The 27,425-nt window shown below is 44.5% G+C and overlaps 1 protein-coding gene across 1 annotated transcript in view; it reads left to right on the top strand.

Annotated features, from left to right (window-relative positions):
• GABBR2 (gamma-aminobutyric acid (GABA) B receptor, 2) overlaps window positions 1-27,425 on the top strand; it is a 319,570-nt gene that overhangs the window by 201,795 nt on the left and 90,350 nt on the right. The window contains exon 8 of the mRNA XM_005870646.2: window positions 21,800-21,860. Within this exon, the coding sequence (XP_005870708.1) occupies window positions 21,800-21,860 (61 nt within the window). The remainder of the gene's footprint in view (window positions 1-21,799; window positions 21,861-27,425) is intronic.

Raw genomic sequence — 27,425 nt, 5'->3', positions numbered from 1 at the left:
GAAGTCTTCTTCGATCAGGGGAGGACAGCTGACATAAATTTCAGCAGACAAGACACACAGCTTTGAACACTGATGGATGGCAGTTCTGCCTGTGTGTGCTCATGCAGAGGTTACACACACATGCTCAGATGTGACCCTCTGTGCCTGCCTGACTCACAGCCAGCCCTGTGGGGGGCAGGTGGTGGTGGGAGCTGGGAAGATCCATTTTCTCATAGAATTGCAACCCCTCCTTGCTTTCTTATTTTTCAGTGGAATTCTAGCATCCTACAATTCTTGCTTAAACCAGCAGTGGGCAAAGCAGAGACCTGGAGCCTGGTCCAGGCATTTAAAATTTTGGAGTTGGGGGTAAGGTAGAGAAAAGACTGGAAGGGGTGCCCCCCTTTGTCTTAAAAAGATGCAATAGTGTGAAGTGCTTGGGGGCACAGACTCTAGAGACATGTTTTCTAGGTTCACATCTTGGCTCCACTTACTAGTCAGGTAAACTTGAGCAAGAACTTAATCTCTCTGCACCTCAGTTTCCTCATCTGTAAAATGGGGACAATGTCTTAAATAGGGCTCCTTGTAAACAGACTTGGAGACAGAGTGTTGTGTGTGGAAGGTTTGTGGGAAAATGAGCACAAGAAGTACAATGTAAGGAAGTGTGAGGGTGGTCAGATTGGATAGAGCAAGAAGCTGATCTGAAATGTGGTTGCAACTGAGGTTACGCTGATCCTGGGGGAGCTCTGACGCCAGGGTGGCCTGCAGAGTTGTCCAGATTGAGGCACAGGGCCTGGGCCTTTGCATCTTCTCATCAGCCAGTCACAGGCCATGGCTGGGCCCTGGGAGGGGTATATTCTTGGGTGAGGCTGTTCTTCATGGTGGAGAGTAATTCCCAGTAAGGGTCCCTGCTGGGACCTTCAGTAGCCAATATTCCCAGGACCTGGGGGATGGTGCTTCTGCCAAAAAGAGGGAACCTGAGCAGGGCCCCCCAATATCTCCTATGGATAACAAAAAGTCCTATCTTAAAGGGTTGTGATGATTGAAGGAGTTTGTTAGAGGTTTGTAAAGTGTCTGGGAAATGGTAAGTGCTAAATTACTATGAGGATGATGCGGAGGGATGATGTATTTGGAAACCAGCTACACACAGTCCTCTCAGATCCTCAATTACCAGAGGTTAATTTTCCAGGTAACACTGGGGTAGACAGGTCCCCAGTCACTGCTTCAGTTGTCATTCTTGCAGCTCTTGCATCTTTGGTCATTCATATCCTCACATTCATAAGCACACAAGCAAATACTCACATGCACTCACAGATATATACCGCACACCCCTAAAATGTGATTGATGGATATTCATACTCATCGTGTAGAGGGCTATTTATCAGTCTCTCACGCTGCTATTCAGATTTGTTTTTCAAAAGAGATTTTACATGTAAGTCCAGTGTCATTGTCCTTCATTTAACATGTACATTAATGTTAAAGTTACATTTAACATTAATTATTGTTTTTCAAATTTGCTCCTTGGAAGATTTTGTTAAACCATCTTATTTAAAAATTAGCAAGCAAGTTTCTGCAGTAACAGATGAAGTAAGGCCTTAGTGGGGGAGCCTGGCCCAAGCCCTCAGGTCAGGCTCGAGGACAGTGGAGGTGGTGGCAGGTCTTCTGACAGGTCTCAGAGGCCGGAGGGGGACAATCTTAGCTGGTATTCAGACCTACACTCTTTTTGTATTGTTGAGAGTATTACAGATGTCCCCCATTTTCCCTACCTTTTTCCCCCTCCACCCAGCCCCACCCCACCCCAGGCCTTCACCACACTATTGTCTGTGTCCATGGGCTATGCATATATGCATACAAGTTCTTTGGTTAATCTCTTTCAGTCCCCTTCCCATCATCCTCCCTTCTGAGATCTGTCAGTCTGTTCCATGTTTCCATGCCTCTGGACCTATTTTGTTCATCAGTTTATTTTGTTCATTAGATTCCTCATATAAGTGAGTGAGATTGTGTGATGTTTGTCTTTCTCTGACTGGCTTATTTTGCTTAGCATAATCTCCAGCAGACCTACACTTCTTATTTTAATAATTGTGTTTTTGTCTTTGTTTGTTTGTTTTTATATATATTTTTATTGATTTCAGAGATAGGAAGGTAGAAGGAGAGCGTGATATGAACATCAATGATGAGAGAGAATCATTGACTGGCTGCCTACTGGGGATTGAGCCCATACCCGGGCATATGCTCTGACCAGGAATCGAACTGTGACCTCTGGTTCATAGGTCGATGCTCAACCACTGAGCCACACCTGCCAGGCTAATTGTGTTCTATTTTAATGTATACTACAAAAATATAACTAGCATTTAAGGTAGGGAGGTAAGGGTTCTTTTTCAGGTTTGTTTTTTTTTAAGAGGCAGATATTTAGTAAAGCAAAGTACAGATGGTCCGTGGATGCTGCAAAAATCGTGAAGGTGGTACATGTGTGATGGAGGTTTTGGAAACAGTGACCTCCTACTGCTTTGCCTTTATCTTGAAAGGCACTATGATTATTCTCTAAAACAGCTAAGAAATTAATCATAAAAGAGTGGGAAGAGAGAGAGAGAGAGAGAGAGAGAAAGAAAGAGAGAGAAAGAAATCAACCAACAGCAGAATATTGGTTTTCTTGGCCAGCTTATATAGTTACCAAAGCAACAAACAGTACTATACTTGTACACACGAGTTTTTTGTGGTAAGGTTAATAGCTTTTTTATTGAATGCCCTTTCACCACGTTCATATGTTTTTAGTAATAAAATATGGCGTTAGGCCAAGGGGTTGGTGTCCATCAAACAGACAAGAGCTGAGCTGCTTTGGGTGAAGCTGCCTGTGGTGACCATAGAAACACGGCCCTTAAATCCAACCAACAATATGTGAAAATCCTTGCATTAGTCCCTCTTGTGCGATCATTTGATTCTCAAGTAGTTGGCTAGTTTTATAAGGGAGACTTCTACTACCTGCTTCTTGAGAGTGGAGTCTGAGGTTCACTTCTCTATTTTCAGTTGCTAGCTCATGGTCCGTCTGTATTTGAATTTCATCTGATGGAAAATAAACAAATATATCAGAGATATATTCATGACCACCACAGTTTCCAACCTTTCAACATCTCATGTAGTACATATACAGGAAAGACTGGTTAGCTGGTTGGATGGATAAGAGAATAGATGGAAGAGTGGTGGGTGAGTAGATAGTTGGATGGCTGCAGGGATGGAGGGATAAATGGTAAGTGAATGGATATAGATGAATGGATGATGGGGGTAGAGGTAGATGAATGAATGGATGAGTATGTGGGTGGATGAACATATAGCTGTGTGGGTAGGTGGATGGATGGATGGATTGGTAGATGGGTAAATGGTAGGTCAGTTGATGGGCAGCTGGGTAAATAGACAAAGATGAATTAGTAGATAACTTGGTGGGTGGACAGGTGAGTGAGAAGGAGTGAGTGAGTGAGTGAGTGAACTGCAGGTCTATAAGAGGTCATTGTAATTTACATGTATATGCTTTATTCTAATCAAAGCATATTTTCTTCAGGAGGATCATCAGAGGTGATAGCCTTGATGTCGTGACTCCTTTTCCATACAAGTCCTGAACTCTAGGAAGTGTTGGCCACATTTTCTGACGTGAGGCCTCATCTTGTCATAACACGTGGAAACGCGTTTCATCGTGTGCATTTATTCTTCACTCACACTTCACCCTTTCAGGGATTCAGCCTCATTAAAATCCGTCCTCTACCCAGTTACTCTTTAAGGAAGTTCCTCATTAGGGCATTTTTGCTATGAAACGTGTCACACCAACCCATGTGAGTGCCAGCCTGAATGCTAAAGACTGTTATTAGCAGATTTCGCCTGGAGATGTTTCAGAGTTGTCAGTTCTGATGTTCATAGGATTATATTTTCAAACATCATCAAACATCCTCTATGACAGACTTGATTACTGTGATAAACTAGTTTTCTTCCTTTGAGAGATGTTCCAATTGCAAAAAATGATTCTGAAATCATTTGAGAAAAATTCTGGACAAAACTGAAGTGGCACTTTCATTTTGGGTGGCTTGCTTAGCTTGCTAGGAGAGAGGAAGCTCAGTGTGGCAGAAAGAGCACTGGACATGGAGCCACGGACCTAGGTTTGCATGCTGTCCCCTACATCTGAGCAGTGGTGACCTCAGAGAAGTCTCTAATCTTTGCATTCTCTTCAGGAGACCAATGACCAATGGCCTTCTGCTGGGTTGCTCTGGAAATGAAATAAGGAAGGTGCAGAACAAACTATAATGTACTGTGTGTGATTGAGGGATCCCTGGTGGAAAAAAAAAGCTGTACCTCATATATATCGTGTTTTGTGGGGCGGTTTGGCTTAAACAACAGAAGAAATCAGGTATACAGTGAAAAAATTAACTATATGTCCAAGAACCAATCAAATATCCTTTCTAGACCATAGAATTTTATCAATGATGAGACCACAACGTAAAAACCTGGCACAACTGAGAGAAGTAGCTGTTTCTCTTTGCTCATTCATTTCTTCTACTTATATGTGTACCACCTGCCGTATGAGAGGCATGGAGAGGGGTATGCTATGGACATAGCATTGAGAAAGGCAACTGTAGTCCTTGTACCCAGGAGGAAACAGACAGTAAATAGATAATCACCTGAATAACTATTTAAATGTTAATTGTGAAAAGTGCTCTGAAATAAAGTTACAGGTTGTGTTGAGGACATATAGTATGGAGGCCTGACCTGGGCTGGGGATCAGAAAAGACTTCCCTGAAGAGGTTGAGATCAAAGAATGAATAGGAGCTAATAGGCAAAAAGGACAAAAGGGCATGCCTGGGAAAGGGAGCCGCACATGCAAAGGTCCTGGGGTGAGAGGAAGTGTGGCACATTTGAGAAGGCAAAATAAAGCCAGTGTGGCTAGAGCAGAGAGAGTGGATGGGATGAGCCTGGGGAAAGGGGAGAGGGGTCGGTGGAGGCCAGAGCATGTCCCACCTATTATTCTAAAACCAGAGGGATCCCATGGAAGGATGCCTAGTAAGGGAGCAGACTGCTGTTTTTAGGCATATTTCCCTAGTTGCAGAGGAAGAGAACAGATGAGAAGGAAGCAAGAGAAGCAGCAGGGATGCTGGTACCAACCAGGGCAGTAAGTGCACAGAGAGAGAAGCAGGTGAATTCAAGGCACATTGCAGGAGAAAAATCATAAGGCCTGGTTTTTTTTACCAGTTATGATAGAAAAGGGGGTGATCAAGGGTATACTCCTAATGCTATTACTTCCCATTTTGAACTGAATGTTTCTCAAGTTATGTACACTGTGAATATTATTACAGTAAATTAAACAAATGAATTTCTAGACTTTATAGTGTTCTGTACAGTTTAACATCTGTACATCTGAAAATTTGCATGGTGGCCCAGGGAGAACTGGATGGTGCAGTCAACCTTCTTAATCCACAGAAAAATACTCCGTGTGTGCAGAGGCAAAGATTAGGTCTAGAAAGATGTTTGCCAAATGCTCAATAAAAGCAGGGAATAAGCATGTGCAGGACACATCTGATTTGAGCCTCTGGGCATTCACAGGTGTGGGGAGGCAGACGGGACATGTGGCCAGACCCTCTTCAGCCTGTCTGCAAATGAGGTTACAACATTAAGGAAACCTCCTGGCGTGTTGCCCCATCGGAGGAGTATTACATCCCATCCCCTTGGACCTAAAAAGACTGTACTTCTAGGAAGTTCTCCTCAGGAAGCAATTGCAATATGGTCAAAAACATGGCCAATTGAGGAGTTCATGGCAACATGGTCTGTCTTAGTGGGGCGGAGGAAAAACTGGGAATAACTTAAATGTCCAAAGCCTGCTCTTAGCTAAATAAATTTTGATGCACCCATACAGTGAAATTGTTGGCAACCATTAAAAAATTGTTATAGAATAATATCTAATGGCATAGAAGATTGTTTATAATACATTGCATTGTTTAGTGATAAAAGCGTAGGTTACAGAGACTTGTATGATAAATTCCCACTTTTGATTAAAATGTAAAACTTTGTAGACTAGAAGAATGCACTCCAACATGTTAACAGTGCTTGTCTCTGGACAGAATCCTTTCTCTTTGCTTATTTCTCCTTTCTAAATGTTCTACGGTGAATATATGTTACTGTAGGTCTCAATTTAAAAACAAAACAAAACAGGAAGACTTGAAAAGTATTAACTTTAAAAGACCTGGATTTTAGTCCAGTCTTGGCTCTTAATAGCCAAGATACTTTAGCAGGTAATCCTTTGGCCTTAGTTTTCCCATCTGTACAATAGGATATAGTAATACTTGCTTCATAGGGTTATCATGAGGATTAACTGACCCATCCCTATCTGACAGTTCCTGGCACATGTGGGCTCTCAGTCAATATTAACACTCCTCCCCTTTCTGTCACATTCTTAGATGGACCCTGTTCCTCATTTAGAAGTGAATGGGCAGGGAAGGGAGAAAGTTGAAGTAGATGCCAGAGAGGCCCTGAGTGTTTCCTGGCCACATTGGGCCTCAGTTCCCAGTCTTCTTTCTCCTCAATACCAAAGCTCTAGTGACTGAATTGCCACTGGTTGGAGTCCAGTTAACTGAGGGTATATTATGTAATTTAATCTTGAATATGTAGAAAAAATATGTAGGATGATAATGTTGCCTAATATAGGATATAGGCCTGCTTGAAAAATGCTTGAGGTTTGAGGCCTCTAAGTGCATATGATTAACTACTGTTGTGATTGGTCAGCTCTAGACTGACTCTAGTAGACTCTTAGTGTAAATGTATGAAGCATGCAAGAATTGTGTGTGTGTGTGTGTGTATGTGTGTGTGTGTGTACACACCTACATACAGACCCACAGTATGTAATAAATCAGTGACCTAGATTCTCTCTCAAGCACACGGGATCTTTAGTAAGCCATATGTGGAGATAGTTAATCCCCATAACCACTGTCAATTCCCTTTCAGTGAGTTGGCAGGGCCCTGCAGTGCATGTGGGCTCTGCAATGCTTTTGGCAGTATGCCAAAAAACTAGCTCTTCATCCTCAAATCTAGTAATTCTATCAGCTATCTAATGAAGAGTTGCCTCAGTAATCCATGTTTAATGACCTTAGCCACTGGAAAGCTATCTTGGGAATTAACAGAGTATCCTGAGGTTCTAAACTCCAGTATAAGGGAAACGCGTCCTATTTCCCTCACCCACCCCCACTGCAATGGGGTTTATAGCAGATGTTCAGCTCGGTGTCTTCTCCTTGGGCTCATGCTTCCCACACCAACTTTTATGAATAGTAGTAACCATAACAGGCAGTGATTTATCATACGTCTCCCCGTTGGACCTCAGTGGGCCTCAGCTGGCTGAGCTTTGTGCCTCAGTTCATCCATAGGATCCAGATGGTGTTGTCTGGAAATATCATCTGTGAAATCATTTGGTCAGAGAAGCCACTCTCAGATGTCTAAGGCCTCTTGTGACTCTGAAGTAGTGAAAGAGAAAAGGTTTCAAGATGGGAACCAACACTGACAAAGTCCCCGGAGTCCTGAATTTCCTGGGAGCAAGCCCTGCCTGTGAAGGAGATATGATTATGCCAGTTTATAGAAGAAGAAACCAAAGCTCAAGAAGCTGAGTAACCAGCCTGAGTTCACAAGGTGGGACGTGTGAACTGTGCCCAGGTTCACAAGGTGGGCCATGTCAGGGTCCAGGTTTCAGACCAGATGTCAGCCACCTCTAATGCCTATGGGGGTTTTTATACTTCTGCCCACAACCCCACCTCCCTCCATGGAATCCTTTGGAACTAAGTTTACTCTGTCACACTAACCATTGCTTTATACGGGTGTCATCTTGTCTTCTGCCCCAGCGTGCCAAGTCCTGCTGACTCTATGAAATCCCAAATGCCGCCTCTCTTCTCTCTGCCCTCTGCTGCTCATTTGCCCTGGCCCTCACATTTACCAGATTATTCTCCCTAAATGATCTCTGGCCATGTTATTCCTTATTCAAAACCTTCCATGGCTCACCAATAACCACAGGTTAATCCTGGCATTTTAGGAGCTCCATCTCCAGGCTATAATCTGTGTTTCTAGCTATTTCTACTCATGCTGCTCTTCACATAGAAGGGACACAAGCTACTCTCCCACACATGCATCATAGTTTCCAACCTTCATAGGGTCTTTTCCTGTTATATTTTCTGTCATTTATTCATTCAGTGAATAATTTTTGAGAACTTACTATGGGCCAACTACTGTATTGGGAGCAAGGGATGCAGCAATAAGAAGTTCCTTCCTGCAGAGAATTTACTATCTAGTGCAGCCTCGGGCTGCATAAGGCTCGAGAAATCATTTCGTGTGGCCCTGCCACAGCATTCAGAGTTAGTGAATGAAATGTTTGACCAAATGTTTACGTTGATACTTTTGTCTGACCTGTGCAGGATGTTATAAATATCCAAATAGCCCTTGGCAGAAAAAAGGTTCCACACCCCTGCTCTAGTGCAAGGGGCAAACAGTCAAAAATTGACATGTTAAATAGGTAAATTATAAATATGTTAGGAGGCAATGGTTGCTACTCAAAAGGTGGGGAAGGGAATGTGAGGAAGGGAAGGAGGATTGGAAATGCCACCAATGGAGGAGGAACGGTGGGAAGTGTGAAACAGGATGGCCAAAGGAGGCCTCACTGGGAAGGTCGTGTTTAAGAAAGTCTTGAAGGAGGTGAGAGAGTGAACCATGCGATGACCAGGAAAGAGTGGTCCAGGCAGATGGGCAGCCATGCAAAGCTTCATGTCAGTGTCTGGAGCACTTGGGGTCAGAGGAGCTCTGGCCAAGATAGAGGAGTAATAGGGACTGGATTTACCCTCCTGCCTTAAACAACTAAAAAACCAGTCAAATTATGTGAAACAACAGTTTTTCTGAGACAGCGGAGGAATATGACCCCTGAGAGAAGTGGCACAAAGGACATGAGCCTTATGATTGCCCAGCACAGGAAGGAGGTGGGGAGCCCAAACAGGGCCCAGCAATCTTGCCAGAATTGAGGAGAAAGAGTTGAGAATTTGGATTTAGAGAGACCAAGGAGGCCAGAATTTGCAGGCAGAGTGGCAGACAGGAGAGAGCTGCATAGAGAGGGGAGAGCAGTGGAGAGCTGCAAAGGGGACCCCGCAAGTCTCAGTTACACCTGCTGTGTAATGAGGGAACCACCTGAGACCACGGAAAAAGCCAGCAGAAAGGAACAGCCAGAAGGATCCCGAGAGCAGGGCCAGGAATCGTTTATGTTCCCACCAGCCAGGGTGGGAAATGTTTGTGATACATGGGGAAAGGATAGTTAGTGTCCCAGTGGTGGGGTTAAAATTAACCCTATACTAAATAAAAGTAGCTCTGGTCCCACCAAACAGAGTTTGAAAGCAAGCCTCAAAGGGTCAGACGTATTCCAAGTAGCTTAAGAATAGTTAAAGGACTGCTTTTAAAAATTGTGTATCCAATGAAAGATCTGACATCTAATAAAAAATTAACAAGAAGCAGAGAAGCTGGAGTGTGAGGGAACTGCACAGAGGCCAGCATGGCCGGAACAGTGTCATGAGGGGGAAGAGAAGTTAGAGAAACCACCAGGGAAGTCAGGGGCCAATTTGCATCAATCGTCGTAAGCCACTGAAAGGACTTTGGCCAAGTCAGGAGCCAGGAGAAGATGTCTTCCTTCTTGCCTCCCCTGCCAGATTGAAAATGCCCCTGCTTTGTTCCAAACTCCCTGGGAACCACCAAGTGAGCGGCCTATCCTTATCAGGCTATGTACATCTGCCCACTAAAGGGCCTCACACAGCCCCTCAAGGTGTGTCAATTCAATGGGGAAGCCGGAAAAAGAGGAAAGTAAGAAAGAAAAAGAAGTTCTGAAAGGAGGACCTTTCCCATTTGGGACAAGGAAGGATGTGAGGACCTGCTTCAGTCCTGCCTTCCAGCCACAGACCCGTTGCCTGTGAGATGAGGAAGATTTTGCCTTGTAAAATCTTCCTCACCACCATGACTTGTTTGCTTATTTGATCAAAATGAGTAATTGAGTGCCACCTATTTCTAAAGAGAGTTTGAAGTAGCTTTAAATAACAGGCATATATACATCAAGGCCACCGAAACAGAAGTCAGAAATCTAAAACCACACAATGTGCACACAAAATATACATGAAAAACCTAGGCTAGTATAGTGAACTTAATTTTGAATATAAATGAACTGGTTGTCAAGTGATAAAGAGAACTGAACCTAATTTTCTTCATTTTTAAAATGGAATTAATGACCTCTGCCCAGACTACCCCAAAGAGTTGCCACAAGGATTATCAAGGCTGTAGGTGAGAGTGTTCCATCCAGGTTGCTTCTGCTGCAAGTAATAGAAAACTGTACTTAATCAAAGATAACAGTGCTCTTCAGGGTGAGGCTTCTCCATCTCTCCACCCCCTGGGTCTGCTTTCTCCTGTGCCAGCTCCATTCTCAGCCTCTTCACAGTTGTCTCGGGTCCCATCATCACAGCACCAAGTCCGGCAAAATAGGGAGCCCGTTTCCCCCTAGCACCAACAAAATCCCTGGAAATGTGTCCTCTTTGCCTTGATTGGCTGACTTGGGTCATGTGCTCATCTCTGAACCAATCACTGTAGCTAGAGCATAGGTTGCATTGATTGGTTTAGTCTAAGTCATGTGATCCAGTCCTACAGAGGTTCAGCCTCAAAGAAAAAGGCTGAGAGTAGGGCCAGGTGGATCTCTGTGTTGGTTTTCTCTCTTCTGTTCTGTCCTCCCACAGATCCATTTTCTGCCCTTTGTGCCCTGAGAGGATAATCCTATAGTTGACATCACTTGGGATCCACTGTCTTCAGGCTTCTGGTTGGGTTTGGCCAGTGGGGGGTACAGGCAGGAAATTGGAGGCCAAGAGGAGAGAAGTCCCTCGTGGTGTAGCACCTGCCCTGCTTGGTGCTGCATCTCCTGAAATAGCTGTGCCCCTCCCTCCATGGCTGTGGCTCCTCCTTTGTGTCTCCCACTCTTAGGAAGCTCTGAGGACACTATTTCTGCCTTTGCTCCTTTGCCCTGGGGTATGTAACAGCTCCTGCCACCTCTAGTCTGTGGGCACATCACCTTCCCTTATTTTCTCTCTTATTCTGACCCCACTCTGTAAGTAGTTCTTAAGGATGTCTCTTCTTTGGAATCATCCAGGGTGAATTCTGTTTCCTCCTGTGACCCAGTATTCATTTTTCATTACTTCATAACGAATTATCCCAAAGTGTAGTAGCTTAAAGCGACAGAAGACTTTTATTATCTCACACATTTCCTGTGGGTCAGGAATTCAGGAGTGACTTAGCTGGAAGGTTCTGGCTTGAGGGTCTCTCATATATAGGCAGGCAAGATGGCAGTGGGACTGCAGTCTCCTGAAGCTTACTGAGGCAGAGATGTGCTTCCAAGATGGTTCACCCATGTGGCTAGCAAGTCAGTGCTGGCTGTTGGGAGAAGGGCTCAGTTCCTCCCCACATGGACCTCTCCATAGGACTGCTCAGGTGTCATGAGACGGTGATGGCTTCCACCAGCATGCCTGATCCAGCGGAAGCCAGGCTGAAGCTACAGTGTCTCTGTGTGATCTGGTCTTAGAAATCTCACTCTGCCACTTCCGTAACATCCCACTGTTTACAAGCCAGCCCTGTTCAGCATGGGAGAGGACTGTCCAAGGCTGTGATTACCAGGAGGTGAGAATCACTGTGGCCATCTCAGAGCGTGGCCATCACAGACCCTGACTGACATAATCTCTACATTAAAATCAGGATACTCATGTTATTATCCACATGGGGGGGTCAGTTGCTGAGCAAGAAAAATAAGTGTTCACTAGTTATAAACAAGGTGAAAATCCTATAAATATAAGGAATTATGACTCTTGACTTTACCATCAAGACCCATAACTTGAGCAGAGGTCTTAGGAGAGCCACTGTGGATGGGAGTGAGGACCCCTTCAAGCCCAGGCTAGTGATGGGCTGGGAGAAGGGAGACCCCATCTTACCCAAAGGGGTTCCAAGATCTATTTCACTAGCTTCAGCTAGCCCCACTCCAGTCCTGAAAACAGTGTAAGACACCCACTGTGTTTGCTGCTAGTCCATTCCTGGCATTTCATAGCCTTCACTCTGACCCTCAGCAGCCTGAGACAACCAGTCGGGCTATCAACACGGCAGCCTTTCTCTCCCTTTCTGTTTTCTCCTCTGCTGACTCCTGTCTCTTTCCTTCCCAGGAGAATTAATGGAAGATTTTTTACTTGATGGAAGATTTTTAGGTTTAGCCCAAATGAATAGTCCCCAACCGCCTGTGAGCCATCTGGGTTTCTAGTGGGGGAGCGGAGCCAAAAGGGAGAATAGGTTTTCAATCAGCCGTGCCAGGGACACCTGCCTACCAGCTCAGTCCGCTGTTTCCAAGGTGGGAGATGAGAGTGGTGACTCATCGGAGCTCAGAGCTGAGGGTCATTAGGGCTGGGAGGAGCCTGGAAGATTGTGATATCAGTAGTCCTTGCCCTTGCCCTGCTACGTACATATGCAGTCATGCGTGCAGATGCAATTCACACACAATCCCCATTTTACAGATTGAGAAACCAAGACACAGTCAAGATTTGGAGAGCCTCCTGCCAAATCCCAGCATCTGTGTGTAACCTGTCGTCAGCCATTGGGAGCTTGGGAAGTCTGTCAGGAAGCTCTGTTTCTCAGGTCCTTAGTTCTAGGATACCCACACTAGCCTCAAGATTCCTTCACATTCCCAGGGCCTCACACTCTCATGGTCCTGCTTCTGCTGAATTCATTCAGGATTTGGACATCCCACGATCCCTGGTTTTCCTCAGCTCTGGGCCACATTGATTATGATCAAGAAGCCCTTCCCTATTATGAGGACTTGTGAGGGGTTCCAGTGAAGATTTGGGGGACAGGTGGAGGGAAATCTGTACCAAAGAATGTCATTTGAATAACTTCAAGTTGGACATTACTTACTCCGGATCAAGTTCATCCTCTGCCATTCCACCATCCATTTTCTTCTTTTTTTCACCCCACCATCTTTTAGGGACCAGTTCTCCTGTGGTCTCCCCACCTCCCACTTGTCCTTCTGTACAGGAGAAAAAAACTGCCTCTTATTTTCTCCCCTGACTGCCCTGACTCCTGCCTGCTGAGGTGTATACTGAGGATCTTACCTTCTATCCAGGAGACTAGTCAAGGTTCCTTCCTACACAAGACTATTCTGAGCCTGGCTTTCAGATAGTATACACTTTATCTCCTGACACACTAGGGGAGACTGCAACCAAAGAGCTAGGGGATCCCAGGCTAGAACCCATAGGTCCACCTCCCAATACAGTATCCTTTCCGAATCACCTATCTATGAGTCCCCAAGTCCTGCAATTTTCCCTTTAATATTTTTTCTGCTCTCTGCCTTTCTTTCTGCCTGGTCACTCTTCAGCTGAGCCCCCTGGCCTCACACCTGGACCACTGATTGCTGTACCAGCTGTCTCCTTTGAGCCCTGCCCATCCTCCCTGTCAATCTGCATCCCTGCCCCCTCTCCCCCCAGCTTAAAGTGAAGATTCCAACAGATTGCAAATTGCATGTCTCAGACTTTTAGCTGGACCGGTCAGCAATTTGGTTTTCCTGGTGGAGACTAATCTATTTAACAAAAATAGAACATACAGTAAAGCAAAATTAAATATTTCTAATCATGGGGATGCTAGCATCTGCAAAAGGCCAGAAAAGAAGGGAGGTTGGAGGTAGGGGCAAAAAGCCTCGAGGGGGCCTCATGATGAATGGCTTTAGAGCTACAAGGCCCCCTTGGCTCAGCCACCCACTCAGGAACCTGGGCAAAGACCCCACTCACTGGTCCAGCCAGCTCCCCTCTGCTGACTGTGCAGGTGAGGAATGGCACCACCATCCATCTATCTGACAAAACCGAAAAGCTATTCTCTGCTTCTCCACCTTCCTCAGCCTTCACATTTGGGCCATCTCTAAGCCCTGTCGATTTCACCTCCTTCCCATCTTTTGAATCATGGATTCTTCTCCATCATGTCACCCTCAACTCTCCCTTGGATTCCACAGCAGCTTATAGCTGGCTTCCTTGCCTCCAGCGTGTCCTTGTGCCCATCCATTTTCCATGCACCAGCCAAAGTAGCGTTTTTTAACTTTACTGAGGTATGCAATAGAAATTGAATATATTTAAGGTATACAACTTAATGATTTGATATATGCATACATTATAAAATGATCAACACAATTAAGCTAATTAACACACCCATTACCCCACAGAGTTACCATTTTCTTTCTTTCCTTTTTTTTCTTTTTTAGGTAAGTACACTTAACATCTATCCTCTTAGCAAATTTTAGGTATACATTATAGTATTGTTAACTGTAGTCACCATGATGTACATTATATCCCCAGAATTTACTCATCCTGCAAAACTGGAAGTTTATACCTTTGACCAACCTCTCCCCATTTCACATTCCATTGGCTGTAACTGTCACATGGCCATACCTGACTATGAGGGAGGCTGGAAAATGCAGTCTAACCATGGGTCCAGGAGGAAAAGGAAATGGATTTAATGAACTACTAGCCAGTATCTGACACAATCAGATCATCACTTTTACCAGTCTTTTATAATTATAATGTTCAAGTCTGTGTAATTTAGATCAAGTCGCCCTTGTTTAAAACCTTTCAGTGGCCCATGCCCCTTGCATTCAAAATTAATCCCAGCACCCTTGATACAGCCCATTAGACTCTGCATGGTCTTGCACCTGCCCACCTTGCTAATCACATTTCCTGCTCATTTCCTCCTCAAGTAACCACTTTCATTGTCTCAGCTCCTCTGATTTCCCAATCTCTTTCCTGTCTCAGGACCTTTATATTTGCAAGTCCCTCTTCCTAGGATGCTCTCCCTATCACTCTTAGCTGATCCTGCAGGTCTCAGTGCAAATGCCACCTCCCCAGAAAAGCCCTCCTTGACACCCCCCCCAGTCTAAATTGGGGTCTTGTAGTTCTTTCTTATACCCTTTTTTCCTTTATAACACTTATTATAGTTTATAATTGCATATCTATTGGTGTATTTGTTATTTAATGTCTACATTGCCCATCAGATTGAAAGCTCCATGCAATCTAGAAACATTGATTTTGCCCACTCTTTATCTGGAGCCTATCTGACATGCCCAGCATGTGTTAGATGCTCAATAGTGCTGGTTATGCATGTGTCATAATATTTCATCATGTGTCTATCACAGTTTACTCGACTATTACCCTATTTCTTGGACATTTCCTTCATTTCTGATATTTTGCTATTCTAAGCAAGCCTAACTCTTGTATTATTACTGGAAGGAGAGGGAGTTGGTCCCACCACTCTTGGGCCATCCATCCAGCCATCTCCTCTTGGTCCCCACTCCTCTCCACTGCACCCATGCTGATCAGCAGAAGGATGACAGTAGGGCAGACCACACTTTCCATCCTGCCCCTTCTCTTAATTCCCTGCAAACCCATTGCTCAAGACTTAATGGATAGATAAAACTTTCCTCAAGGCTTGGGCCTATCAGTGTAAGAAAATGTTTTAAATTATACAAAATATGACTTTTCCCTATAGCCCAAGTGGACATGCAGGAAAAAGAGTATTTTCCACCTTTGCAGAATATGTGTGAGGTTGTACCCAATTATTTGGTATTTCTCTTTAAGTCCTGTCATCCCTTAGGAAAGAAAGAGCACCTTCTTCTTCAAGCCCACACGATCTCTACCCTTTATGGAAAATCTGACCAGCTAAGCCCAGTGTTCTCTCAAAGTCCCCATTATTCATTTGAGGTCAGTGTGGTTCTAGGTGGAGGGTTGGCAGCAGAATGGTCCAAGGTGGGCTCAGATCATCCACACAGATAGCCCTTCCATTTCCTTAGATAGTTGGCTGCCTGAATGACATGTCAGGGCACATCTTATTTACCCATAGCATAAATCAAACATTCGGATAAGCATGCATGCTCACACCTCCTGAAGACAAATGCAACTGCCCAGAGACAAGAGTGCAGTTAGGGAATGAGATCCTTCCCTAAATAAATTTGCAGTGATCTGCAGAGACTGTGTCCCTAAGTGGGCCCAGAGCTCCAGGCAACTAGGCTGAATGAAGTGAGTCCTCACTCTGTCTAGCCTCCAGCTCCAGCCGGATATCAGATCATTTCAGGGCAGGACATCTCTGCCCTCCACTGTGAAATTGAAAGAGACCAACATGGGGCTTGACCCATACAATTCATAAACTGTCGTTGGAGTGAAATTTACTCATGCTTAGTAATGAAACAGTAAAGATGAACAATGAAAACAATTACTTTTTCTAAGAGGAGGCTGCCGAATCCTACTGGCTGCTGGAATCCTTGGAGTACATTCTACTCTCCACTGATTTTTCTGGGGATTCTGAACGGACATCGGGTGGAATTTTTCCAACTCACATTACCTGGAGGAATTATAATAGTTACTCTTTATTATGTGCCAATCCTGGCTTATGCCCTTTTCATAATTGCCTACTTTAATTCCCACAAACAATCCTGAGGAGCAAGTATTGTTCTTACTATTTTTCAAATAGGAGAATTGATGCTCAGAAACACTCAATGACTGTCCAAGGTCACACTGATGCCAATATTTACTCTTGTCTGGCAAATGCTGCAACTTAGTTTTTTTCCACATTACCTTATGCATTCTGAAGATTTCTCTGAAAAAGAAATGCAGCTTTATGGCTCCCGCTTCAACCTGAGCTGTTAGTTTGGATCAGACTGCTTTCCCTGGTATTAGCAATATCTTTTTCAGGAGAACAAAAATCCTTATAAATTTTCCACCTGGGATTTTATCTCCATTATTTTATTTTCATTCCAGATGAGCTCCATGGTCATTCTTATAAGCTCCTCGGAAGTTAGAATCCATGATCAATCAATATGCAGACAAGAAAATAAAAACCAAGTCAGGCATTTCACAGGGAGATTTAAGACAGGGAACTGGTTGCAACTTTGTTGGAAGGGATGGAGGAGCAAAACAGGTCGGTGCTGTCACTGGAGATAAGTATTCACAGAAACAGCCAAGCCCCTGGGCTGAAGGCACAAAAAGGGGCATAGTGTTGCCATTGCCTCTGCACACTGATCTCTCAGGTTCCTGCAGCCACCGTCCTGCTGTTCTGGGAACCCCCTCCCCCACCGCCACTGGCCACTGAACAGGCAGCCAGGAGCACCCCCACATTGACAGTGCAGGGCTGCCTGGGCCCACAGACACCTGCAGTCGCTCAGCTTTTGCTGCTGCAACCACAGCAGGGGGAAAAAATAGATTTCCCTTATGCATACTTTCTAATTTCCCATGAATGCTTCTCATTAGCAGAACCTAAGTGGAAACCAGCTGGTAGGGGATTCTGGGAAATGTGGTTTCTGGGTGTTGGGCCCCTGCAACAGAGAGGAGGATACAGAGTGAGTATGGATTGTGAGCCAACAGATATCAGCCACCACCCCAGCCAGAGTTACCAGACTCCATTACTTTGGAATTTAATGCATCACATGGATTGATCCTCAGTATAGCCCTGGGATCGCACACGGCAGAAGCTTAAGAAGAGTCACGGCATCTATATATACATAAAGGATACATGCGTGAGGAGAGAGAAAAAAATCCCTGCTCGAGCTGGGGCTTAAGAAACCAAAGCCAGTGCAGCTGGCCTGGCTGAACTGCCCAGCGCTTGAAGCTGGAGCAGTCCAGCTGCTGTGTGGGCCTCACTCAGACCATTGCCTCTGTCCCCACAGCCTCATCACTCCGGCTCCTTCAGGTTGCAGGAAAGATATAGTCCCAGTGACCTTTGGTGACAAGTGTGTTAGGGTTGGGTTTCCCAGGAAACAGATTCTGAGACAAAGACTAGCATACAGCAAGTTTATTATTAAGGAGTGTTCTCAGGAACAACACCTGGAAGGGAGAAAGTGAAGCAGGGTCAGGCAGAGGGACACGTTGAAATGTGATACAGCTGCAATCCCAGCCTCAGCCACCCCACGGGGACCTCTGGATCCCATGGTCCTTCACCATTGTCCTGAATTGAGGTACAGGGCCTAGAATTATGTCCCTCACATTGACCATTGGATGTAGGCTGGCCCCCAGGAAGGGGCATAACCTTAATTGACACAGCTCCCTTTGGATGCCGGGCAACTCAGCAGCAGCCAGGATGTGCCTCCATCCTGATGGGGGCATCAGGACAGCACACCAGGGCATCCACCACTCAGTATGGGAGGCGTAGAGTGGAAGTCCACTGCTGCTCAGGCCACAGTGCTCAGCCACCTTGGCGATGCACTCTGAGCTGGCCACCACCCTAGCCTAAGCCACTGTCACCTCACATCTGGATTACCAGCTATAGAGCCTCCAGTTTCTCTGCTCCCTTGTTTTGCCATGCTGCCATCCATTCTCTACCCAACAGCCAGAACAGTCTTCCCAAATATTAACTCAGGTCATAGTACTTACTTGCTTAACCTCCCCACCCCTAGGCTCTTGGCTGTACTCCAGAGCCCTGCCATGACCTCCAGGTGGAATGTGATCTGGCCTGCTTACCTCCCCACTGCTCCGCACACTGGCCCTTTCTGTTCCTTTGCCACCTGAGGGCCTTGCCCTGCATGGCTTCTTCCTTTGTGTGGAGTATCTCCTTCTTACCATGCAGGCCTCAGCTCTTCTGTCACCTCTGCAGTGAGGGCTTTCCTGACAGCACAATAGATTTGCTCCCCTCGCCCAGCCACTCCCTTCTTATTTTCTCACAGTACTCTTCACTGACTGAAATATTCTTATTCATTTATTGGCAAACTTGTTTTGTCTTTTCTTCCTAATTAAATATAAAGCTCTCAAAAAAGCAGGATTAGCACTTACAAGAGAACCTGGCCCAGTCTAGGTAAATACAGAGTGTCCCCCCAAAAAATGTATATGCACTTTAACAGCTGATACCTCAGTTTTGGAAAGTGAAATGTATTTTAATAAACTCTGTCTTTATAATTATTCAAAGTGTGTCTACATTTTTGGGACACCCTATATTTGTATAACATTGTGTGAATTGACCACCTTCAAATATGGAGGACCCCTATTGGGCAGAATTTCATGAAAATCACCTGATTAACTTCCTCACGTCCAGTCTTAAAGAGGTTGAATTGGCTGGGACGATGGTCCCTGTCCTGTCAGCCATGGCCAGGGTAGCAGGGCTTCAGTGGTCAAACCCAGCAGGTGCCATGGTAACTCCTTCAGGAAAGAATCACATGACACATCTTCCCCAGAAGGGGCTTTGCAGAGCTTCTCGTCTCCTTCTCTGGTGCAGACCCTCAGTAAAGCCAGTTACCCACCTGTGTGCCCATCACGACCCAGTTACCACCGTCAGAGTTCTCAGATCTCTCCCATGCTAGTCCGAATAGTGTGGTGCAAGAACTCAGTCTACTGGGGGCTATTGTTTCTGAGAGGAGGACACCTCGGATAAAGGTCCAATAGTTTACCCTTTACCAGCTAAAATCACGCAATGTGGAAAATATCTTCCCAAGCATTGGAAAGTTCCCTGGTGCTTAAACCATCTTTTCTTATTTCGGCTCTCTTCTATTAATCCTCCTATCTAATAAAAGGCTAATATGCGAATTGTCCCCTTGGGAATTTGACTGACGGGAGTTTGACCACTCACTATGACCTCTGACCACCATCTTTTCTTATTTCGGCTCTCTTCTATTAAACATCCTATCTAATAAAAGGCTAATATGCGAATTGTCCCCTTGGGAAGACTGACGGGGGGAGTTTGACCACTCACTATGACCTGCGCTGACCACCAGGGGGCATTGCAGAACAAAGGAAGTCCCCAGCTGGCAGCCAGCAGCTGGGGGAAGGAAGGCCCCGATCAGCCCCAATCACCGGCCAGGACTAGGGACCCTACCCATGCACGAATTTCGTGCACCAGGCCTCTAGTTTTAAAATAAAAATCAATACCGCCATTTACTGAGTGCCTGTTGTAGACGAGGTGCCATGCTAGGTCCATAACTCAGATGCTGACTTCTTTCCACTGCATCACCTGAGAAATTAAGGATCTGGGAGGAACTGCTGTTAATGAAAATGATTATTGTGAGTAAAATAAAGTATGACAGGTCTTACTTCAAAAGTTGACTAATTAGTTCTGTTTAGAAAGTAAATGGGGGGGGAGGGAGACAAAAAAGTAAAAGGAGATTCTTTCTTATCCCCACCCATACTCCATCCATCCTGTCCAAGCTTTGAATACCACTCTGTATGCTTTTTCGTTTAACTAATAAGGATTCTGCAGGCTTTGTCCACATTTTATATCTAGAAGTCTGGAATTCTTCAAAGCTTGGCAGGAGATGCGTGAAGTAGTTGGATCTCCACCTTCGTCAGACAAATGTCTTCCTTGGGGACCATGTCTGCATCTTTCCCACCCATGCAAAGTGGTCCATTTGCATAAAAGTGATCCTTTTGAAAGATGTTCTGTGTTTTTCAATCATCCCTAGAAATAAAATCACAGCTCCTGTCTCACCTTACACTGAAGTGTTTCACACACCAGGGAATTGCTTACCGGCACCTAAATATAGAATTCGGTGGGCATTCGTCTCAAACTGATAGTCCTCACAGCTGTCTTCAGGATTTCCAAAAGGTGGCAAAGTGGCTTCAGAAGGTGTTTCTTGTTCTGAGAACAGGTTGAGTGATTCTCTCTTTGTGCCAAGAGCCTCAGGGCCTCAGACTTTGAGTTTCCACCAAGGGAAGATATTTTCTGGCACTTTCTCCTGAGAATTGAGCAGGATCTGAACTTTTCTGTGCTATTCCCTGATGATGTAAGAGCACAACTGTGAGAGTAAAGCAGTACACATTTAAGACCATTTCTTTTCCTGATATCTCATTAATGGAGAGATAGGAAAGAATTTATTTCTGGATCAGAAACAGCATGCTATAGTGAAATAGCATGGACATTAAAATCAAACTCGAATTTGAACTCCAGCAGCTTACAGTGACCTTACATAAAGGGCATTACCTTCCTCAGTCAGTTTCTTGATTTGTTAAATCAGGATTATCCCCTTTTTCACTCAAGCTTGTCACAAGATCCATTGATATAATGTGTGACAATTTCCTTGCCTGGTTGCAGAATTTTAGGGGGACCATAAATTGGCAAGGAGAGACCAGTCCTTCTTCATGTTCCCAGTTTGTTTAGCCCAGCATGTGGAACCCTTGTATCAGCCAACAAAGCCACTCACTGTCTTTAGCCCCCAGGGTTCCCTAATGAGGGGTGCTCAGCTGCCTGTGACACTAGTCATGTCGCTGGCACAAGAAGCTTAATTTTGTGCTGCCCCACTCAGGAAGAAATCAGGAAGAACTTATAAAAACATCCTCTGTCCTTAATAAGAAATGCTAACTGACCTACAGCCCCCGTCTGGTCCTCAAGCCAAATAGCCTCAGCAAAGCCACACATCTTAATGGGGCACAGAAGCAGTCAGGGCCAGGCTCCATGGGCCTTACTAGTGCCTCTGTCCTTCCAGCGCCCTGGAAGACCTTGTCCCAGGACTACACAGGGCATGTGGATGTTTAATAAATAGCTGTGCTGATAATGATGATGCATATCTCGGCTTTAATTCACATGTGTTAGTTCCATTATTGATTTTGTGCTCCTTAAATTAAATAGATAAAGTCACAACCAGTTTAAAAACAATTAGTTTAATTTTGCATCTGTAGTCTAACAGGAATCTGTTTTTCCTCTAATATTAATAATTGCATTGTACAGTTAATGAATTTCAGTTGAGATCAGTAGCGTCTGAGCTAATATGGCATTTCTCTTTTGTTCTTGTTTGTTTGTTTTGCTTTGTTTTTAGGGTCAAGTTGTGTTCCGGAACGGGGAAAGAATGGGGACCATTAAATTTACTCAATTTCAAGGTAGGCTTTTTGATGCTTCTTCTTTCTACTTGGTAAATTCTGTTTTCAGGGATGTTGTCTTATGCAATAAAATACATCAAAACAAATGAAAGTATGATGTTCCAGATAAGAGAAATCAAAGTCAATAGAAAACACTTCTCTGTGAAAACAGTAGTTTCAACATATTTAGGATATTTTTTCTTCACTGTATTACTTTTCAGGCCCATTCAGTCTTCCCACATGACTCTGAGAAACTCCTGAAAGTAAGGGGGGAGGGGTAAGTCAGTTCCAATATCCTGAGAAAACTTGCATTGTTGTAGGTTTTGATTATAGAAATCTTCAGATTCTGAAGTTGAGAGAATAGCATAGTAAACCCATCACCCAGCTTCAACCATTATCAACATTTTGCCAATCTTGCTTTATCTTGACTCACCCTGTTACCCCTCTGTTTTTTTCTGTAGATGTTTTAAAGCAGCTCTCAGACATTATCTCATTTCAATCTATAAATACTGCAGTATGCATTTCTACTAGACAAGGACTTTTAAAAACATAACAATGGTACTATTATCACACCTAAAGCATTTAACAATTGTTAATATCCTTTCATTCCCAGTCTGTGTTAATTCTCCAATTAGCTCAAAAATGTTTCTACAATTGGTTTGTTAGAGAATTCACACAACGTCCACTCTTTGTATTTGGTGAATGTGTCTCTCTAGTTTCTTTTAATCTATAATCACTACATTTTTTTTTTAAGACCCAGGTCATTTGTTGAACTTTTCTGCTGTCAGAGTTGGAAGGGACCTCAGAAATCATCCAGACTAAGTTTCTCGTGTGATAAGGAGGAAATAGGGACCAGAGGGGCAGTGGCTTGTCAAAGCGCACAGGGCATCCGTGAGGAGTAGGACTGGGCCTTCCTCAAGGCAGACACCTCAGTTCAGCTCAATATAGTCATTAGCAGGGTTATTCGCCAAAAGCACTAGATGATCATTCATCAGCATCTGGATGTTTCTGGAAGCTGTGCCTTCTGTGTCAACTCACTTTGAGATCCCAAAGTCATCCAGGGGAAAGCAAGAAATGAAATCAAGTTACTCAGATTCATTCAGACAAATCCCCACTGGATTCAGATCAATCAGGAGAGGTGTCCTTGGATACTATCGCTCCATAATGCAATCTTGTAGATTTACCCATTTGTCTTCCTGTGGCAGGTAATTGAAACACATGTCAGCTCTCTGACGTGCACAAAAGATGTAATTTTAGGCAAACGTAATTACTTTCCCATTTGTTAAGTCTTACTTCTTCATCGGTTGAACAAAGTAAGCATCTTGGCAAAGATACTTACTTTTTTTTTTTCTTGAGTGATTGCAGCTAAATTCTCTTGTCACATTTCCAGTTCTCAAATTATATCATTCTAGGAGAATATTTTGTAAAATATTGATCGGCCAATCACAGCTACAAGTGCGTGCCAATTTTATTGCCTTTCCCCGATGTTAGGATTAGACACCAACTCCAGTGGCTGATTTTAGGCATTTATAAGGAAAGCAGTGTAGCAAACAGTATTGAGGTGGGTTTTACTCACCTGAGTGCAAATTGCTGTAGAACATCAGGCAAGTGACTTCACCTCCCTGAGCACTGATGTCCTCAAATAATAGAATCCTGCCCTAGCCAGTTTGGCTCAGTGGATAGAGCGTCAGCCTGCGGACTGAAAGGTCCCAGGTTCAATTCTGAAGGGCATGTTAAGGGCATGTCCTTAGTGGGAGGTGTGCAGGAGGCAGCTGATCGATGTTTCTCTCTCATCGATGTTTCCAACTCTCTATCCCTCTCCCTTCCTCTCTGTGAAAAATCAATAAAATATATTTTTAAAAAAACTTTTAAAAAAAAAGAATATAATCCTACTTATCATCTCAGGATGTGGGATGAACTGGATGAGATCATACAGAGAAAGATGTGCATATATCTCTTGCTCAGCAAGTAGTAGCAATTATGACTAGCACTTTGTCAAAAGTTATGACACTTTTCAGGGGCAAATCCAGATTTCCATGGTGTGTTGAAACCCCATTGATGCCTTTTTGTCTGCCTACCCCTATAGCTGCTACCCACACATAACAATATGTAGGATGTCAGAAGGGGCAGGGCCTTAGAGATGATCTTATCTCCTTACTTCACGGAGTAAATGGGGAAACTGAGGCTTGGGGAAGAGAGATGTTTCCCCCAGGGACACACAGCTGATGAGTGGCAGTGGCAGCCACTGCATGCTCATATGCACACGTATGCCTGAGTGTTCTGCCTTTGCCACACTTGTGTTCAGCTTTTATTGACTATTAGAGCTGGAAGATACTCCTGTTTGCATGTTTTTAAAATAGACATTGATCCTGTTGACAGAGGGATGCTGTGCTTGGGGGCATGTTCACATCAGCACAATAGTGAGTTACCCAATTTCATAGGGTCTCAGAGGTGCCTTTTCTGCCAGGATGAAGAGAATTGAATATTGAATAGGCTGTCCAGGTTGGAATTCGGGTTATCATCTCATTTCACAGAGGGGAAGGGAACTGAGGCCCTGACCCACTGTGAGATGGCAAATTCATTCCTTCTCTTCTCTGGGCTCATGCTTCCTCTCCCAGAAAGGCTGGTCCAGACTCTTCTGGGACCTTCCAGGAATTTGCCCAGAGGATATGCCTGCCCCCAGGGGTTACCAGTTCCTAAATTACCTCATGCCATTGACCTTGTAAATGGCTTCTGCGTGGAGTTACCATGTTATTTTCTGCCATGCCCTTCACACCCTCTCTCCCGCTTGCCTTGCCCTCTTATTTAGAAAGGAGATTGGACAGCAGGGCTCACGACAGAGCTGACTCACAAGCAGCCAGCCCCAGCAGAGGGGGCTACTTTTGCAAGATCTGCTTCTGGGCAAGACACTTCATTTCCTTAAGCCTCAGTCTTCTCCTCTAGACAATGGGATGGCATTAATGCCGGCCCTGCCTGCCCCCTGGGGCTGGGTTAAGGGTCAAATGAGATTTTGCTTTATAAACTCTAGTTGTGGGAACCTAGTCACATTACTAGCATGCTGCCTGACTCCTGGCTGGCTCTTGGTAAATGCTTACTAAATTAGTGAGACAGCTTGTGGAAATTTAGGAACGTCTTCACTTACCCATGGTTTCCCATGACTTCTGCCCCCTGGGGCTGGGTTAAGGGTCAAATGAGATTTTGCTTTATAAACTCTAGTTGTGGGAACCTAGTCACATTACTAGCATGCTGCCTGACTCCTGGCTGGCTCTTGGTAAATGCTTACTAAATTAGTTAGTGAGACAGCTTGTGGAAGTTTAGGAACATCTTCATTTACTCGAAGTTTCCCATGACTTAAGTCAAGGCAGAAAGTCTGGTAAACAGCAGTTAGCCTTGACAACAAAAATGTGAGCCAAAGCAAATTCATGATGGCAGCCATTGTTGTTCCAGACGGGAGGACCTTTTTTGCAAATTTAGGAGTGGTGAATAAATAGAACTATTCTAAACTAATGTGCCAGGGCTAACTCCATGGTCCCTCTTGAGACTGAGGCATTTTGAATCCAGAGGGGGTTTCAGAGCCTTAAGAATGATCTTCCTAATCCCCAGTTTCCCTCCATTTACTACATTTCCAAGGGTTCCCAGAGCTCTTACCTCCCATCAGGACAATCCTCGAGGCTAAATTTGGTAGATTCCACCCATAATTCTGAGCATCCACGGTTCCAGAATAAGTATCTTATTAAGAGGAACAGATCAGATGTCCAGGGAATTAACGCTTCCAGGGTCAGCCCTGAGCCAAGGATGGATGAGAAATGGAGGACAAATTTCCCAGTGTCCTTTCCCCTTGGGTGGAAACTCCCAAGAACTTCAAGGTATGTTCTTGTCTGTCCCCAGATGTCAGCTGAGGACAATCCCAATGGAATTGTGCCTCAGTTGCCTTCCCAGAAACCTGCTCATAATGCACATTGTACTGGCTCCCTTCCCTTCCCTTCCCTGTCTCGCCTCTCTGAACCCCTAGCAATGTGTCCTAGGATCATCTTCCAAATAAATTACGTGCATTCTCACCCTTGTCTCAGGCACTGTTCTAAGGGCGCTACCCATGGCTATAGGTAAGGCAGGTATTGTCATCCTGTTGGCCACACACCTTGGGTATAGTGGGACTGGCCTAAACCCCTTTCAACTCCAAGTTCAGAGTACCTCCCCCATGCCATCGCTGACTTCCACTGAACTACATTAGATGATGATGAATGCTAGAGAATTGGCTTTTTTTTTTTTCCTTATGAGAAGAAAGAATTCATGTTACTGCCAAAGTCTAAACATGGCTCAGAATTTGCAGCAGGGAAGGAAGTTGAGTGAAGCCATGATTAGAGCCTTATTTATGCTGTTCTTCATGAAATCTAAGCATCTGTGCTCTAACTCACCGTCCCTGCCTTCATTAGGCCTGTTTGTGAGAATCTTGGTGAATGGTGATGTGTTTGAATGTCATACTGCTTCTATGTCGCATAAAAGACTCAGACTTTGGAGTAGTTCAGCACTTGATTTGAAGGGAGAGGGTCCTCTATTGCTCTAACAACATAATTGTCATTCAGATTGTACCTAGTGAAATGTAGGCTTGTCCTCCCCATTTGCAGACATTAATTACTGTTTGGTCTTTGGGGTAACAGATACGGTTTTATTCAGTGCAAATTTCCTGAGCATCTGCCAGGCGTTTTACCAAGTCCTCTAGGGGAAGCCAAGCTGAATAAGAAATGGTCCCTGTCCCTTTCCCCCCAGGGGTTTCATAATCTCTCTGGCCCAGTGCCAGTGCCTATAAAAGCAGAAAGATAATTTCCCAGAACCTACTAGAAAACTTTCAGAGCAAGTTTGACCCCAATTTGAGACTCTTAAGGCTGGTTTTTAGTACCCTTTTCCTCAGTCGAGGCATGTGTTATAGCTCTCTTCACCAAGCCATGGGTCTGAAAAGGCCAGTTTGTCGCTGCCACTCAACTTGATACAAGTAAGAGTGGAGACATAGTCCATCAAACTGCAGGATACACGGGTAGGGATGTGGGTCAGCAGGAATGGAAAGACATAATGTGAATGTCAGTTCTTTTAGGCTGAAAGTCTGATCCTGACCTTGATACTGACCCTGACCTTGACACCACCTCAGCCCTCATAATCCAGGACTTATCTTTCCGGAAGCCCAAGGCCTTGTGTTTCATTGAGCCGTAGACTCTCCATGTTGAAGGGAGCCCTAGCTCTCCTTTATAGTATTAGCTCTGCTTGAATGCCTCCAGTGATGGGGAACTCATCTCCTATTATATGGAAAGTATGTGAGCTTTGAAACAGGCGTGTCTAACTGTTAGTAGCTAGGCACTGTGGCTTAATTTCTCTGAGCCATCATTTCAGCATTTAATTAAAAATAGTAAAATAAAAGGTGATCATTTTCCTTGCCTTAAGAGGGATGATGAAAATTCAGTGTCGTGAGGCTATGAATGTTCTTGGTTGGTGACGGTTACAGAGAAGGGCCATGGCAGCTGTCGGCTTCTTTCTCCTCTCCTGGGCACTCTTTATAATGACCCCAGATTTACTCCTCTCCAGAGTTTCTTGAGA

The sequence above is a fragment of the Myotis brandtii genome, unplaced genomic scaffold (assembly GCF_000412655.1).
Source record: "Myotis brandtii unplaced genomic scaffold, ASM41265v1 scaffold320, whole genome shotgun sequence".
NCBI lineage: Eukaryota > Metazoa > Chordata > Mammalia > Chiroptera > Vespertilionidae > Myotis > Myotis brandtii.
The sequence above is the reverse complement of the archived record's forward strand: the minus strand, read 5'-3'. Positions and strand labels throughout refer to the sequence as shown.